An 18,295-nucleotide genomic window follows, 5' to 3' on the forward strand; every position below is an offset into this window, starting at 1 on the left:
CTTTTACACTGCCCTCGCTAGGCTGCGAAGAGGCGAAAGCTCTAGACACCTCTAGTGAGGTCCTTTTCTCCCAGAGGTTTTCAGTAGCTCCTCCCCCTCCAAGCCCGCCTCTTCCCGTGGGCGGGGTTACTGGTCGGCGCGGCCGGGACGCGTCACTGCGCAGCCGCGAGAGGGCGGTACCACGGAGGCTGCGACATGGGGGGGCGCGGAGCAGACGCCGGAAGTAGCAGTGGTACGGGTCCCACCGAGGGGTACTTACCACCGGCAGAGTCCACCCGTGCCGCGGCGAGAGCCAAGGCCCGACGGGGTGGGCGTGGCGGCCGCCAAAACACCACACCCTCGGTCCCCTCTTCTCGCGGAGCGCCTCCGCGTCGCTCCCCTCCACCGGCTGCCATGAGCGAGCGCCTCCGCCCCAGGTGAGACGAGAGGGACCCCCCCCCCCCCGTTCCTTTCCAGCCCCTCTCCGCTTTCTTGGAGGGTGGAGTCGACAGGACGCTCGAAGCGGGGTCCGAGCCAGCGCGGGCCCTGCGGGTGTTATAGTCAGGGGGAGGAGGGGAGGGGAGCGGGCTGTGCGTGTGTCTCGGCACCTGAACCCTGAGGGTGCTGGTGGAGTGACTCCAGGGTCCAGGTCTCCCCACTACCCCATCTCCCCCCGCCCCATCTTTCTCTGTTTGGAATGAAGTCTGGTCGGTCCCGGAAGAGAGACGCCGGCCCTACAGCGTCCCTGTCCTAAATTTAGGAGGGTGGGGGGAGGGGAAGAATGTCTGATCTTCGAGTGGGAGCTCCTAGTGCATCTGGGGGAGAGGGGGAACGGGGTGCGGGGCTGCCGGCTCCCCAAGGTCAGAAAGAAGGACTGGGGTTAACCCTGCAGCCGGGAGGGGTTATGTTGACGGACGAATTTGGGCCTTGGACGGCTGTGAACACGGAAGGGCAGATGACCAGAGTGGCTGGTGGGGTCCCTCTGGCCGGAGCACGGAGAGAACTGACCGGGTTCTAAACTGTTTGGAGGCGGAGCCGTTTGACTCCGGAGGCCGGAGGGAGGGAGGATGGTATCGCGACGCACTGCTTTTCCCCGGAGCCTGGCCTCAGGCCTGGGTGGGGGGGTTGGGCTTGCTTGACGTGCTCGAGTCGAGTCCGGACTCAGCTGCGATCCTTTCTTCTTCTTCTGAGTAACCCCGGTAACAATGTGGAGAGGAGAAAATTGGGGTTGGGTACCCCAGAATGAAGGGGATCCGCTTCATTTCCAAATGAGAAAAAGCCTTCCTCGTGGAGTTTGAAGTGGAAAAACCTATGGGTCACCCAGTCCAACTTTTCCATTTTCCTTGTTGAGACAAACGGAGGGAGGCCGGCTGATTGACCTGCGTCCTTAAGGTTCACGGGGCTTCCCTTTGCTCCATAATAGCCTCTGCGGTTTAAGCGAATAGGTAGGATCGCCTTGACACATGATGCTGTTTATCTTCTTGTTCCATGTTTTCATGGGCTCTGAAGGGAATCGACTGTCTTTCCCCGAGGACCCAGCTCCGGAGGATGTTAATTCACGGAGTTAAAATTCTGGAAGGCTTCCTGAGGTCATCCGGTCCAGTAGTGAAAAGCTGTGGTTCCTCCGACTTGTGCGTGGGGTTATTGACTGGGGCCATGCAGGGAGGGAGGCATCTAGCGCCCCTAGGAAATGAGATGCACTCAATTTGACGTTAGGGGCCCAGTGACCACTGACCGGGCGGAATTAGTAGCAGAGCCCTTCCGTATTGTCAGCTTGGTCGGACTGCCATTTTCTTTTCCTTCTCAAACCCAGTGTATGGTTTTTGGATCGTCTCTTGGGATGTCTCACGTATCTGAAAGAGTAAAAGTCTTTCCTACAAAAATATTCTCTTTTATCCAACCCTGTGTACAGATGACTGTGTTTATCCTGGTAGCGGATTTCCTTTCCTCTGATACATAAGGCCAACATGTTTATACTGGTCACTTTTTACTATAAAAGAGGTTTGGACAGGGGTTTCTCACCTACTTTTCACCCCAAGTCCCACGGTGCACAAGGGACCAGTTCTGCTAGCTATCTTGGTATCTCCAAGTTAGTTCACGTCTCTGGTTCTCTTTCCTCAGCTTTCAGGTGAATCATTGGTCAAAGATGGTGGTGTACATACTGGGATGGCGGTAGAGGAGTGGGTATTGAAGTGAAATACCCACAAGGAAGCCCTTTCTTTCATCAATACCGATCCTTTATCTCATGTATTGAGGGATTTATTTGTGTAGTTATTTTTTCCAGTAGGAAGGAAGGGTTCTGTTACTTCTTGTGCCCAGTCTCTAGAAGATGACAGGAAGATGGGGGAGAAATGAAATGATGAAAAGTGATGGAATCAGCCATCCTTAGAAGTAGTAGATGCTAAACAATGATCTGTTAACTAGATGGCTAGGGAGAATATGATCAATGACAGGGTGGCTGCTAAAATTATAACCTGGTCTGTGGCATTAATGTTGAAAGTTGTAATCTGACTGATTGTGTGGGTAGGTTTGGGCATGAAGCTGTAATCTTTCCAGTTATTAATGATAATGTTGAAAGAAGAATGTTTCAGGGACAGAATCTGCATAGAGTCTAGACAAAAAGTGAATTGAAGAACAAGTAGGGCTCATTCTTAACCCAGTTCCATCCAGAAGAGAGGGCCCCCACCTGGAGAAGAGGATTCTGGTACTTTGAGAAATGAGGCTGAGGATGAATGCGGCAGGGCTGTTTTCCTGTGACCTTCCCAGAGTTTAGTGAAATCGGCAAAACCAGCCCATCCTCTGTTCTTCCACTCTTTTGTCCTAGCAGCCTCTGGACATTCACATTCTTGTCGCTGGGAAGATACATTCCCCGTCATAAATGAGGAAATCGGAAAGTCTTGGTCAGGCTCCTAAGTTTGGTAAGAGTGACTCAGCAGCCCGAAGCACAATCAGCTGTTGTCACACTGATAAAAGAAGAATTTGGGACCAACATACTGCCGGTTCATGAGATTCTTTGGGTGTCCACTGGCCTTCCATTGGACATTGCTCTGTAACTTCTTCATATTCCTGTGAACATTCTCTGGTCATATGAGGATGGAAGTAGCAATTTCTTGGCTCAAATCTATGTTAATAAAACATCTTTAATGACTATTAAAACCTGGTATTCATCTAGTTTTTAGCTTCCGAGTACTTCAAAATACTGTGTAGATATGACCCAGGCTCCTGGGAGAAAGGTAGGAAGCAGAAGTGATGATCTTACTTTACAAACAGCTGAGCCTTAGAATGAGATACGTGGCGTAGCCCTCTGCCTGTTGGTTGATTCATGCTGTATCAGAACCACACACCCACCATTTACCCTAAACTGGATCCAAACTCATTCATAACGTTAGAGGGCCTCAGAATGCTGCGGAGTACAGGAACTGAGTGCAGGAGGATAAAGTTTCTTCAATGTCCAGACTTCAACTCAAAACTTTTGGGTTAAGGGCCTGCCCCAATAAGCTGCCCTACTCACATAAGAAGATACTATCTGCTCAAATTCAGTACTTCCCAAAAAGCTGTTTTTTCCTCCAGCTCTAAAAATTTGGACCTTTAAGAGTTTTCGCTATAGTAGGTGCTGCTGCTGTGTGTAACTTGGCCTCCAGGCAGCACTGTCCTGTAGCATTGTCTGCAGTGATGGGAACCTTCTCTGTCTGTGCTGTTCATACAGTTGCCACTAGCTGAAATGTGGCTGATGTGATGTAGGGACTGGATTTTTAATTGTATTTAATTGTAATTAATTAAAATTTAAATAACCACATGTGTTAGTGTCTGCCATATTGGACAGAACAGTTCCAGGCAATTTGATTTAAAATTATACCTCCTATAATTTATTTCTCTTTTTCTAACTGGGGTTTGGAAGTTCTTCTGACAACACTTGGTTCTTGCATAGAAAGCATACAAATGTTGTCTCTGTTGCACATCTTAGAACACACAGAACTGAGAAAGGTGTCTGATTTTTCTTTAAATTTGTACTTTTTAAGCAGCTTATGCCATAGTCTCAAAGAAACAATCTGGTCAAGTAATTTATATCATGACACTAGGTGCTATAGCCAGAATAATCAAGTTTGTGTTCAAGAGCAGCTTTTCCAGGGTTTGTCCAGAAAAGTAATTTAATACTTTGGAGGGCATAGAGCTTTTGTTTAATGTGACAAATGGGAGAAAATCAGGGATGAAGAAAAACTAAACATTAGCGGCTACCATGAACCTCTATGGATATTCCTGGGTAGCACCATTTTCATATGGATTTTAAGGGTAAAATAGGCGTTGTCACATGGAAGGAAGCAAAATAAAGTAACTTGGAATTTCAGGAAATGTAGAAAGACCATAACCTTAATTAGGTGGGAGTTTAAAAAGCGCAATCATTACTGTCTTCCTGCTCTTATTTATTCACAGTAGGCATTTAAAAAGCTTTTGCAAAATCAGTCACACCAATTTAAGCCCCACTTTACTGCTGCTATTTTATGTTTGCTCTTAGTGTGCCTAGTGATGGTGTGCTCCCAATTTTAACCTGTTGGGCTATCAGATGCTGAATTCTATTTTTTTCAGGCAAGAGGACAAATTTGTATGTTGTCATGGTTTACCATTTTAAGTGTTTGAAAGGTGAACTGTTGGATTTTTTTTTTCCTCCTTGTGATTTAATTTCAGGAAAAGGAGAAGGAATGGCAATGAAGAGGACCACCATCTCCCCCCACAGACCAAAAGGAGTAGCAGAAACCCTGTCTTTCACGATTCCTGGGACACAGAGGTAGGAATTGCAGTGTTTCAACTTTTTTTGAGCCATGGCCCCTTTGAGGAAGCTTTGCACCTTCCCCAGCAAAACAGTCTGTGTCTGCCCTAGTCAGGCACGCTCCCCCCAAATCTGTTTTGTTAGAAGTTTCATGAACCTTTGCAAGCCCTTCTTTGAACCCCCTATTTGATATTTCACAAAACAACTTACTTTCTAATAGTTTATGACCCATTATTGTCTTTAAGGTAAGCATATTTTGTTGCTTCAATTCACATATCTTTAAGAATATATAATGTATATGTACGCAGAATCCTGTTTTTCAGTGTTTTCACCCTTTCATTGTGTTGTTCACAAAGCTGCTTCAGGAGGCAGAGTAGCGTGGAGAGGGAGAGAGCTTCCATGGTTCTTGCTTCCTGGCAGCGCTTCCTCAGCATGCGGGGAGAAATCCTCGGAAGGCTGGCCACAGTGCCGAACGGAGGCTCACATTGAGGTGATGCTGCTATAAATTAGGTGCCTAAGGACTTAGACCCTTGACAGGTACCACCTAACAGAAACTCCTCAATGGCAAAGATTCCTAAGCCTCAGAACTTCAAGCAGAATTCTGCATATCACAATTCTTGCACAACAGATAATTTGCATTTTAATTAGTTCTTGATGATAACTCCCCCCAGGGTGGGGGTCTGTAACTGTCATGTGGGGAAGACTCATTCAGGAACAAGTAATGAAAAGTGTAGCTAGATCCTTCTACATCAAGCATTTCAAACTCACGGCCCGCGACTCACAGGCCACATGCCTCATTTATTTGGCCTATGTTAGCGTTTGAGTTTGACATGCTTGTTCTACATGGAGATTTGAGTTTCTCTAACTTTTATCCCTGTTAAAAATTTTTCCTATTACACTTTTTCTTCGTTTTTAAAAAAGGATGAACAAAAAAGTTACTGACCTTTGTTTAAAGTGGTAATTGGGGAATCTCAGGGATGAAAGAAACCAGACTTCAGAGGCTACTGTGAGCATCTGATGATAAAACACTAACACTAATTGAGTCTCTCTCTTTTTTTTTTTTTTTTTTTTTTACTAATGGTAAGGACCTGGGGGGGTGGGGGGGCGGTGCAGGGAGAAAGGCAGGGCTGTGCTCCTCCTGGGAGGGAGAGCACCCATTATTCTTTTGAATTATAAGGCTATTCCTTAAAAGAGGATGCAGTGATTACTTGCATGGTGTCGTCATGAATATTTCTTTACTTGTATCTGTATGTAAATTCCGCTGTATGATATTCACAGTCGTTTGAAGGTATAGTAGTAAGTCTAACTCTTTGTATTGGTCTTTTCCCCTGATATCTACATTTTTGATGCCCGAGAACAGGAATATAAATTGTTATGTTTAAAAAAAACTAAACATTTCTGATCTCTTATTTTTAGAGAAACTCCTTAGGATTCATTTTCGTTTTGTTTTCATTGCTGTTTGTAGAAAATGACCTGCACTCCCTTTCGAAAACCCGTGTGTTGGTATCACAGAAGAAAATAGTGTGTTGTTACTCAACCTGTAGGTTCCTATGTCTTGTTCTTACTTGTCCAAAGAAATTCAGTGGTTAAGCAGCTATGTAAATCATTAGGCTGGGGGTGGACTAGGTTGTCTCTGTTATTATTTACAGTCAGTGCAGGTACTTCTTATCTGTCATGGTATCTGCACTCACCAGTCACCCTCTCGGGCAATGGTGACTTGCTAAGGGTAACTTGGACCCTGTGACTCAGCTGTGCTGGCTGGACATCCACCAGCCGTCTGAGCGAGTGGCCTGTGGTGCTGTGCTTCCCCAGCAGTGGCATTAACAAGTAATGAGGCCTGCGAACCCAGGGAGAGCTAGAGAGGCAAAGGGCAGGGGAAAGTCTTCAAAGCGGAAAGTTAAGCCCTGAATAATTGAATCGTCACCACTGGGATAGATCATTGTGCTTGTAGCACAGAAAGCAAGGTTAGCTTATTTGGCTGCTTTTTGACATATAAAAGGGAAAGCACTAAAATGATTCCTTAGAAATGGATCACTTTATTAATTTACATGACAAATTACCTTATTGATGAAAATGTTACTTTTTAATTCTAAGGTAGGGCAGAGGCAAGTTTCCTTAAGACTAACTCAGTTAAGAGAAATGGTTTCCTTTGTCGTTCCTGAAATACTTAAATAATTTTAGAATTCCTTTTTTTGTGACTTGAAGAACTTCCATTTGGAAGGAAATTTTAATTCTAAGAGAGATTTAAAATTCCCAAAAGTTATCTTTTTCTCCTAAATGTAATAATGTTGGCAAGCACTGTGAAGTAAGATGTGAGGTGGTTTGTTTCTTTTCTTTTCTTTCTTTTTTTTTTTTGAGGTTTTTGATTTTTGTTAAAATACTAAACTATTAAATTATGCCACAAGTAAATGGTAATTGCCTGGAAATTGGAACCAGTTCATGCCTCTTTCTTCCTACACACCGTGGAGCCAAAGAATGCGCACTGACTTGCCGGATGAGTTATGTAGAAAGAAACTTTCACTCTGCTTGTGCATTTTCTTCCTGCCAATTTAGCAGGTATTATTACTTCTACTTGTCAGATGGAAATTTTGGGGCACAGAAAAATATAAAGTCACTTGCCCAGAGATACACAGCTAGCAAGAGGCAGGATCAGTGAGCCCCAGAGCTTGACTGTTGAGCAGCTTGCTCCTTGCCATGCGTGTGCCGTCTCCCGGAAGAGCGGGTAGAAGTTCTGGGAAGCTGTGCTAGCTATCCAGGGGCAGCAAGGTCCTCGACTTGGCAGAAATCATAGAAACAGAAGAGTAGCTGGAAAGTGTTCCCAAGTCAGTGTTATAACATGGTGTTAGCAAGAAACCATTTTCGATTTCTATCTGTGTAGAATAAATGAAGACTTTGGGGTCTAGTATTTTTTGTGGTGGTTGTTTGTTTGTTTTGCTTTTTCAAAAACGTAATAGATGTTTGAAGACCTTGAATTTTAATTCCAATGACTTAGATTTAATGATTTGTGAGCTTTCGGATGCTATTTTTTCAATTGAGATATATATTATTACTATAGGAATAAAAATTTTTCTATAAAGCCATTCTGTATGAATCATGTTAGCAGTGGCTAAGTTAGGCTTGTTTTTCTCTTGATGAGCAAGAAGTGAAATGATTTATCCCTTTTTGTCTTCCTCTTGAGTCCTATACAATGGTAGGGACATTCCCTCGAACAACACCGGTTTGAGCTATGTGGGTCCATTTACTAGTATACGTTCTTTTTTAAAGTAAATATGTACAGTACTGTAAATATGTTTGCCTTATAATTTTTTAAATATCCTTTCTTTAGCTTACCCTATAGGATTACAGAATATAATATAATAGAAAATAATCCTATATAATAAAAGGCTAATATGCAAATCGACCGAACGGCGGAACGACCAGTCGCTATGACGCACACTGACCACCAGGGGCAGACGCTCAACGCAGGAGCTGTCTCCTGGTGGTCATTGTGCTCCCATGGGAGCGCCGCTCAGTCAGAAGTCAGAGTCACGGCTGGCTTAGCCCTCAGTCGGACATCCCCTGAGGGCTTCGGACTGTGAGAGGGCGCAGGCCAGGCTGAAGGACACCCCCCCTCCAGTGCACTAATTTCATGCACCGGGCCTCTAGTATAATTTAATATACAATAATAAAATATATGTGTTAATCGGCTGTTTATGTTATTGGTCTTCAGGTCAACAATGGGCTATTAGTGGTTAAGTTTTGGGGGAGTCAAAAGTTATATGCAGATTTTTAACTGTGCAGGGGTCAGCACCCCTAACCCTCATGTTCAAGGATCAACTGTATTTGGCAAGCATTGTCCTGAGTGGTTGGTGTCAACTTGGATGTCTCTATTTCCTTCCTGTGTCCCTTCCATCTCCCTCTGGGGTATGACACATACCCCTTCATTGACATTGCCACGGTCCTCATGCAGGCCTGCTCTCCTGCTTTTTTTTTTTTTTTTTTTTTTTTAAATATATTTTATTGATTTTTTACAGAGTGGAAGGGAGAGGAGGGATAGAGAGTTAGAAACATCGATGAGAGAGAAACATCGATCAGCTGCCTCTTGCACGCCCCCTACTGGGGATGTGCCCGCAACCAAGGTACATGCCCTTGACCGGAATCGAACCTGGGACCCTTGAGTCCGCAGGCCGACGCTCTATCCACTGAGCCAAACCGGTTTTGGCTCTCCTGCTTGATGTTCTAGAAAACTTACCAGTTGGCCCCTGCTCGATCTCCATGACCTTGTTCATCTCAATAGATCCATAGCTTCCTCACTCCTAAGTGCAGATCTGAACACATATTACATGCTTAGAAACTGTTCCCGCAGACTTGGGGCACCTATAACCTAGCCATGACCTCTCATGTATATTTTGTCTCACTAATACTTCCTGGAGTGGTGCAGCCAACACCACACCTTTAGGCTTTCGTCCCCAGAACACGCCTGATTTTGCTTATTCTCCCATTTTGTCGCACCCTCCTTATAAAAAGATTCTTCCTCCTCCTCTAGGCCCAGTTCAGACACCATCCATTTTAAGGAGCCTCTCTCCTCGCTCCCTCGTACACACCTATTGCTAGATTTCCTGTCGCTACGGTGTCTGTGTACTGTCCTTAGCAGTGGCTGTATTGTCACCACATTCTTGATGAAGCTCAGTAAATAAATGACCAGGGAGCCCCAGTGCACTGCCTCCTGAGGTGGGGCCCTGGCATGTTTTCAAAAGCCTACAGGTGATTCTAAAATGGACTGCATTCTTCTGGGTCTTATCTGCAGTCACCAGGGTGCACAAGTAGGTTTTAGAATCCTCCCTTTTCACACAGTTCTTCCCCACAGAATTCTTGTGAGCTGCCTTTGTATATTTAGAAAGAGAGACTCTCGATCAGAATCTTCATAAACTTAACTTTGTGCTTGTATACCTGGATTTGCAAGGGGTTTTTATTTCACAGATCAGGACCTTACTGTCTTTTGATTTGTAATATAAAGTTGTCATTGAAAATAACCTGGTCAGAGTCAGCACTCAGCCCAAATTGAAAATTCAGAGAAAAGAAATGCGCATTGTAACCTTGGATTTGGATAAATGGTCTGTAAGGAGTCAGGAGCCTGGGAACAGGGATCCTAGTTGATGAATCTTTCTCAATCCCAAAGTTTCTGGACTCTTTCAGTACAGAATGTGTTCAAGTCTTTCAAAGCAGGAATAGTAACGAGGTACAAACTGTACCAGTTCTCAAAGCCATGCTGTTGAGTAGTGCCCCCCTCCTCCTACCCCAAGGATTTGATACAAAAAAGTGCCACTCAGTGGGGGAAATACAATTTTTTTTCCTATTTCAAGTGTGTGTTTTTTTATAAGATGATTTATCTCTATCTTAAAGCACTGATAGAGTTAAAATTTGATTTTATGCCTTTAGGGTTAAAAGTAAATGGTCTTGATCCCATCAAGTGGAACACTTGGATGGCTGAGTGTTAATAAGACCACTTAAAATGACTTTCAAACATTTTTAACCCTCTCCCATAGAAATGCTTTATTTTGTGGCCCAGTACATACCAAATATATTTGTGAATAATCGAAAAAAAGTTTCACAATTACCCTCACCCTGTTGCACTGTTTTCTTTTTCTGTGCTGGTTGCTCCCCACCAATGGGTTTCACCATCCATTTGAAAAACACTCGTCAGTCTGTGAGGTACTGGCGAAAGCCTCTTGGAGGGTGAGAAGACTTGAATTGGCAGAAAATAGAGCCAAAGGATCTTGAAAGAGATGCATTTTTACCTTGGATGACAGCACCAGGTGTACCCGTTAATAATGCGGATTTTTTTCAATAGACGGAGTTACACACATATTGATATATACACGATTTTATATGTATGCTATTTTTTTTGTATTGACAACAAGCTTCAAAACTTCATATGTCAAATTTTCTGAAGGTGTTAACATCATAGATATTTCTACACTTAAAACCATTGAATTTCGTGCCAAAAAAAGAGCATTTGCGGAAAGTTTTAATTCATTACTTTATTTTGAAGAAAAGTGCTGCTGAATACTTCGGGAAGCTTATGGTGAATACGCTCCATCTCAAGGTATTTGTGAACGCTGGTTTAAACGCTTTAAAAGTGATGATTTCGATGTGAAAGACAAAGAATGTCCAGGTCGACCGAAAAAGTTTAAAAACCAACAATTAAAAGCATTGGATGAAGATGTGTGTCAAACTCAAAAACAACTTGCAGAAAGATTAAACTTTGCTCAGCAAACAATTTCCAATTGTTTACAAGCAATAGGAAAGATTGTAGGGAGCGACTATAGGGGTCAGGCCTGGGACTGACCTGTGGCAGGGCCACAAACAAGTCCCAGCTTGGAAGGCAGAGCTCTCCTAGCATAATTAAGCTTAACCTTGTAGCCCTCCCTAGTTCCTGCCCAGGTAGCTAATGGGCTGTGGGAGGTGCAGCAAGTGCTGCCAAAACAAGGTGAAACTCACAAGAACATTGTAAACATGTTGACCACTACCCTTGTTTTGCTGTGTGTGCTCTGGCTATAAAATAAAGACTCGTCTTGCAGGCCATGGCGCTGTCTCTCCAACAGAGAAGCAGCATCCCACCAAGCCCCAGCTGTATTCTCTTGTCTGTCTGCTTTAATCCTTCACTGCCCCTCCTCAGGCTCACCAAACCTGCCCGTGTTGGATGCGGCACAAAAGATTTCAAAGGAAGAAAAATGGGTGCCACATCAACTGAACGAAAGACAAATGGAATACCGAAAAGTCATCAGTAAAATGTTGCTTCAACAGCACGAAAGAAAGTCTTTTTGGCATTGAATTGTGACTGGCGATGAAAAGTGGATTTATTTGGAGAATCCCAAATGCACAAAATCATGGGTTGATCCATGTAGGTCAACCATCAACATCGATTGCAAGGCCAAATCGCTTTGGAAAGAAGACAATGCTCTGCGTTTGGTGGGATCAGGAAGGTGTGGTGTATTACTGAGGTTCTAAAACTAGGTGAAACCGATAATACTGATCGGTACCGACGGCAAATAATCAATTTGAACCACGCTTTGATCGTGAAACGACCAGAATGTGCCAGAAGACATGGCAAAGGAATTTTGCTTTATGATGACGCACCATCACACACTTCAAAACCAGTTAAAGACACGTTAAAAGATCTTGCCTGGGAAGTATTAACCCATCCACCGTATTCACCAGACCTTGCTCTGTCAGATGACCACTTGTTCTTATCGATGGCACACGCACTTTCTGAGCAGCACTTCAAAACGTATGAAGAAGTGGAAAATTGGGTCTCTGAATGGTTTGCCACAAAACAAGAAAAGTTCTATTGGGACGATATCCACAAATTACCTGAAAGATGGGAGAAATGTGTAGCTAGCGATGGACATTACTTTGAATAAAGCACTTTTGATGTTTCTCTTGAAATTACCATGTTTTCTTAGATTTCAAAATCCGCATTATTAACCGATACACCTGGTATATATCTGATACTTCAGGACCCCACCTTGATTCTATATGGGCTGTCTCTTCTTAGTTTGAAGGTATCATTGCCTTCCTCAATGCAAGTGAGTACAACTGAGGCTGATGTCAAGGTTCTTAAGCAGCTCAAGGAGGCCAAACAGTCTTTCTGAAACCCTATGGACAGTATCTGTATCAGTGGTTCCCAACGTGGGGCACATGCCCACAGGGGGGCAATTTGATTTTTAAGGGGGGCAATTTGAGGATGAGTTACTAACAGTGAATTTTTTTGCATTTCTTACAGTTCTAGGGACTTCATATACAGTATATAAATATATAGTGACATTTGTGCATTTCAGTTCTCTTTATATGTTTTGAAACTATTTGCTGATTTTTCGTATCACTTCATATTATTATTATTATTTTTTAACAATTTCTTAGTGATTTCTTCCTCAGTACTTCAACTGTCCTTTTCTTTTATTTTTCTCTTTCATGGATGCCATTTTCTTTGGAAGCTTATTTAGACCAAGCTAATGGCCTTTTAGGCTCCATGTGAATAGGAGTTCACTTTTTGAATAAGAAGAATTATGGTCACTGGGGGGCGGGCAGGTCGCCATCAGGATTTTAGAGATGTTCAGGAGGGGTATGGCCAAAAAAAGATTGAACTACTGATCTATATATTTAAATCCAAGAATTAACTAAAGACCTCTATTTTGTAGCAATATTCTCACTCATGATCATTTTTCCCACAAAAGAAATCTCTTTTTGTAGAAGCTATAGAAAATATAGTAAAAAAAAAAAAAAGAAGGTCCAGATTCTAAATATTTTGGCATATATATCCTTCCAGAATATTTTTAGTATATATTTATATTTACATTAAAGAAAATCATTTTAAAACCAGCTGACATACTATATACACTGTTTTGTAACCTGTAAAAAAGATGTTGAAGGCTTCTTTCTATCTTGGTGTGTTTATGTGTGTGTTTATATGTAATTTTTAATAGCTGAATACAATTTCATTGTTAGGAATTATAATTCATGTATTGTACTTTATATACATGCTAGAGGCCCGGTGCACAGATTTGTTCAGGGCCTGTCTGGCCCATTTCAGTCCTGATCGGCGGGGCTGGGGAGGGACCGTGGGAGGGCTCCAGGGCGTGTCCAGCCCGTCTTGCCCAGTCCTGATCGGCTGGATCCCAGCAGCAAGCTAACCTACCAGGCAGAGCGTCTGCCCCCTGGTGGTCAGTGCACGTCATAGCGACAGGTCCAACGGTCGAACCAACAGTCAGACACTTAGCATATTAGGCTTTTATTATATAGGATATTATAATTTAACCAGTTTCTCTATTGTTACCCATTTTGGTTGTTTGTAGACTTTAGCTGTTTAATTAAACAAGGCCACACTAAACTTTAAAAAATATATATATTTTTGCCCTAACTGGTTTGGCTCAGTGGATAGAGTGTCGGCCTGTGGACTCAAGGGTCCCAGGTTCGATTCCAGTCAAGGGCATGTACCTTGGTTGCAGGCACATACCCAGTAGGGAGTGTGCAGGAGGCAGCTGATCGATGTTTCTAACTCTCTATCCCTCTCCCTTCCTCTCTGTAAAAAATCAATAAAATATATTTAAAAAATATTTTTATTGATTTCAGAGAGGAAGAGAGAGGGAGAGAGGGATAGAAACATCAATGATGAGAGAGAATCATTGATCGGCTGCCTCCTGCATGCCCTACACCAGGGATCGAGCCTGAAATCCGGGCATGTGCCCTGACCTGGAATCGAGCTGTGACCTCCTGGTTCATGGGTCGATGCTCAACCACTGAGCCATGTAGGCCAGGCACACTAAACATTTTTATACGTGTCTTTATAAAGTTACGTTACAAAAATTTTTAAATGGCCTAGGAATTGCTGGTGTATTTGTGTCCCCCTCCCCCTTTTAATGGTCATTGTACAAAAATCTTTTCTAACCTGTTTATTTTAAAGAACTTTTACCTTTTCTCAGAGTAGTATCACCTTTGCTGTTAAGTTGTGAAATAAATATAATTTGAAACAGAAACTTGACTTACTAGAAACTGATTCTAGTTCTTGCCTTAATTTTCAGACACTACCTGTAACGAAAAACAAAGAAAACAGACTAAGAGGAAACAAAGTTTTCTGCGCGGTGGGTTTCTTACCTAGTGTAGTACCTTACCTGCTTGTTAAATATGCACAGCCTTGCGAGGTGTACCAGCGGCAGTTCTAGGTTGTTACACTCTAGGTCAGGAGAGGCTGCTATGGAAAGCAAGGTGCTTTTTTCTTAATTTAAATTGGCTTTGACTTCTTCAGTCTTCCAGTAAATGTAATTGTTGCTGTTAACACTGCCGTCTGATGCCACTCAGCCCATTTATGTCTTCATGGAATTTTTTAATTGTAGAAAGAAAGCTAGGTCGTCTCCTACTACCTATAGGCAATAGGATATGTGACCTACGCTCAGTAGCTCCAGGTGACCCATGGACCATGACAGCTCTTGGTTCAAGCCTTATCAATGATGATGCATTTGGTGAACATGCTTTCTTTGCTGTTTCAGGCATGTTTATATATGTGTATATTTTTAAGTAGTAGAATCAAAGTTACTTAGAACTCAACCCAGTGTCCCTTCATCAGTTACAACTATCATTTCTCTAAAAGGACTCATGTGATTCCTATATACCATGTGGATTATAATATACTAGAGGCCTGATGCACAAAATTCGTGCAAGAATAGGCCGTCCTTCCCCTGGCTGCCAGCACCAGCTTCCCTCTGGTCACCGGCAGGCACCTGGGACTTAGGCTTCCCTCGCAGCCCTGGCTTCATCCAGAAGGTCCTCTGGAATGATGTCTGGTCTAATTAGCATATTACACTTTTATTATTATAGATGTATTGTTAGGTGTAACTTTTGGTATTTTAAAAATGAGTTTTAAAGTATCTCTCTTGAAATAACATTTATTTTACTTATACATTTATTTTGATAATGTAAAATGTGTAATAACCACATTGCAAAAAATTTATAGTAAAGGACTGAAAAAATAAGATCTATAACCCCTCTGTTTTAACATTAGTACTATGGGCTCTTTCTTTCCAGGCTTTTTTCTTATGTGTAGATTTTACATTGTTGTAAGCAGACATTTCAAAACCAATATCTTTAAGGGAATATAAATTTAGGTGTATCAAATGGCTAATGAGAAAAATAATTTTACACCAAATTATTAATTACTAGAATTCTAACTTCCTCATGTATTATTCCTTCTAGTACAATATTGTATTGAGTTGTAAATAGAGGAGAGTGCTAATTAAATGATTGCCATTGTCGTTTATTAGAAATGCAGTATTAAAATTGTGTAATGCTGTAGTTCTGAAAGGATCCTTACCAGTGCCTTCTCTTTTGAGACCCCTACTAGTGGAAGAAAGGAGATTTCCGAATGACTCTTGTTAGAGATCTCTGACTAGCTTCTTCAAGATGACTAAGACACCCAGTCATGTTCGTTACATTAAAATATTAGACAGGTTCGTGCACATGCACATATACACACATCGAACTGCAAAAATGCTAATATAACTTTACAAGAAATATATTAAAATCTCAGGATGTGTGTTCTGCATTCAGAGAACACCATTCGCGTCCTTGAGATAACCACAAATTGTCACAGGTTTTTATTTTTTACTAGAAGCCCGATGCACCAAGATTCGTGCTAGAATGGGCTTTCCTTTCCCTGGCTGCCGGCCCCGCCTTTCCACTCCAGCCCAGCCCCTTTCTGCTCAGGCCCTGGAGCCGCCTCTTTCCACTCCAGCCCCACCTTCCCACACTTCCCAGAGACCAGTGGTAAGGCAGAACGCAAGCATCCTACTGTCACTAAGGCGCCTGGGTATGCAAATTAACCACCATCTTTGTTGGGTTAATTTGCATATCACTCCTGATTGGCTGGCGGCGAGGTGGAGGTACAGTCAGTTTACATGATTGTCTATTATTAGGTAAGATTTTAACTTGTTCCCAGAAGCCCTCGTATTTGTTATGAGGATACCTTTCTTACACCCTGTACCAATGAGTGATACTCACCTCAGAGCAGGGGTTGGGGAACCTTTCTTCTGCCAAGGGTCATACAAAATCATCAACTTAAACATTAGCCTGCTACATTTGTTCAAACATTTAATTAGCTCACCCCTGATGCCTGGGCAGGGCCAGACCAAATGATTTCAGAGGCCTTATTTGGCCTCCGGGCCAGACATTCCCCACCCCTGCCTTACAGGCTGAGAACTTGTTCCCTTGATTATTGGAAATTATTGGAATGAATGACAAGATAGAGAAGACATGTCAAGGAGTTAAGATGTAGTTGAAGGGGTTTGCAGTAGAAGGCCTGTGCTTCAGTCTGGACCCTGCCGCTTAGGGATGTGTAATGGGGACAGTAATCCCACTTGACATTACAGGGTAGTTGTGAGGATAGAATGAAATACCTTAGGGGAACGTAACTTGTAAACTGTAAAGCCCAGTATATGTTATTTTTATTGTTGTTATTAATCCTCACCCAAGGATATTTTTTTTTCCATTAATTTTTTAGAGAGAGTGGAAGGGAGGGAGAGACACAGAGAGAGACATATTGATTGGTTGTCTCTCCTATGCGCCCCGACTGGGGCCAGGGATCAAGCCTGCAACCGAGGTAGTGTCCTTGACCAGAATCGAACCTGTGACCTTTCAGTCTGTGGGCCAATGCTCCAACCACAGCCAAACTGGCTAGGGCAAGCCCAGTATATATATATATTTTTTTAAATATATATTTTAAAGTATATTTTTATTGATTTCAGAGAGAAAGGGAGAGGGAGAGTGAGAAACATCAATGATGAATCATTGATCGTTTGCCTCCTGCATGCACCCTACTGGGGATGGAGCCTGCAACCCAGGCATGTGCCCTGACTGGGAATTGAATTGTGACCTCCTGCTTCATAGGTCGACACTCAACTACTGAGCCACACGAGCCAGGCTACTCAGTATCTGTTTTGATGCTGGTACTTCTCAGACTAGGTAGGAAGAATGTTCTTAAACCACAGTGAAGTTCTTAAGAAACAAATAGCCTAGTAGTGAAACTGTTCCTTTTTCTTTCCAGTCTTCAAGCAGTGACAGTGGTGGGAGCAGCAGCAGCAGCAGCAGCAGCATCAACAGCCCGGACAGGGCCAGTGGGCCAGAAAGTAGCTTGAACCACATCGTCACCGGGTCCAGCCCCAACACCCCTCAGCCCGCACCCGAGCAGTCTGCACTATGCCAAGGCCTTTACTTCCACATCAACCAGACCCTGAAGGAGGCCCACTTTCATAGCCTACAGCACCGAGGCCGGCCCCCAACATGATGGGCTGGCGGTTTCTTGCCTTCTGTGAAGGGACAGCGCTGTGCAGATTTGATATTTCATCTTACGATGTTTTAAAAAATTGCACAAAAAATGCCTGTTGGCTTTTCAGTCTATATTTGAAATAACAGGTTAACAGGCAGTTGTTTACTTGTGGTTTTGCTGCACTATTGCAATTTTAAAGGGGCTTTGAAGCAATTTTTTATAGGATTCTTTTGAGGGTGGGTATCAAATCCATGTCAAGGTAATGGTATAAGGAAATCTCATCTGCGTGTTGAGTCCATAGTTTGTCCAGTTCAGATTGATTTCCAAATCTGTCAATTAGAAATTCTACTTTATGTAAAAAGGCCTTTTAAAAATGCGGGATCTTCAATTTTTTAAATTCAATAAACTAGTAAAGAGTATATAGTTTCCATGAAGAAACATACATTTTTTCCAAAATATAGACCTTGATTCAGTCTTGCACTGAAATTGCCATACTACCTCTTAGTATGTAGCTGTGCTGTGGGAAGTGCTCTCCTTTGTAACAGAGAGTCGGATCCAAGGGAGGCTGTGTATGCGAAGCACCCTCCCCCGTAACTGTCTCCTCTCTGTTGTGTATTTGTATTTCCAGAGAGAATGTCTTTGAGGTTCTTGTCTACGCAGATAACTGTCACCTCATTGCTCAGAGCCTACATCTCTGATTTGGTAGGAAACATTGCAGTTCCGACAGTCAAGAAATATGTAATTTTTTGTCTTAC

General features: G+C 42.9%; 1 protein-coding gene across 3 annotated transcripts; it reads left to right on the forward strand.

Moving 5' to 3' along the window:
• Positions 1 to 150: 150 nt before the first annotated feature.
• VCF1 (VCP nuclear cofactor family member 1) lies at positions 151 to 17,959 on the forward strand. 3 transcript variants are annotated; one of them, XM_080678284.1, is made up of 4 exons: positions 151 to 416; positions 4,663 to 4,762; positions 14,305 to 14,364; positions 17,319 to 17,959. In XM_080678284.1, the coding sequence occupies exons 1-4, from the start codon at positions 196 to 198 to the stop codon at positions 17,556 to 17,558; spliced, it is 621 nt and encodes a 206-aa protein (XP_080534410.1). In that variant the 5' UTR covers positions 151 to 195; the 3' UTR covers positions 17,559 to 17,959. The 3 variants fall into 3 exon arrangements, with proteins under 3 accessions (XP_080534410.1, XP_080534411.1, XP_080534412.1); XM_080678285.1 differs by lacking the exon at positions 14,305 to 14,364 and having other exon boundaries at positions 152 to 416; XM_080678286.1 differs by lacking the exons at positions 4,663 to 4,762; positions 14,305 to 14,364 and having other exon boundaries at positions 191 to 416; positions 17,286 to 17,959.
• The last annotated feature ends 336 nt before the right edge of the window (positions 17,960 to 18,295 follow it).

This window comes from Plecotus auritus (assembly GCF_963455305.1).
Source record: "Plecotus auritus genome assembly, chromosome: 7".
Lineage (NCBI taxonomy): Eukaryota > Metazoa > Chordata > Mammalia > Chiroptera > Vespertilionidae > Plecotus > Plecotus auritus.

Excerpts from the sequence above, each read along its gene's own strand:
- VCF1 (XM_080678284.1), top strand. The coding sequence starts at position 196 with ATGGGGGGGCGCGGAGCAGACGCCGGAAGTAGCAGTGGTACGGGTCCC. Across the intron at positions 4,763-14,304 it reads ACGATTCCTGGGACACAGAG|ACACTACCTGTAACGAAAAA; the intron begins GTAGGAATTGCA and ends CTTAATTTTCAG. Across the intron at positions 14,365-17,318 it reads GAAACAAAGTTTTCTGCGCG|TCTTCAAGCAGTGACAGTGG; the intron begins GTGGGTTTCTTA and ends TTTTCTTTCCAG.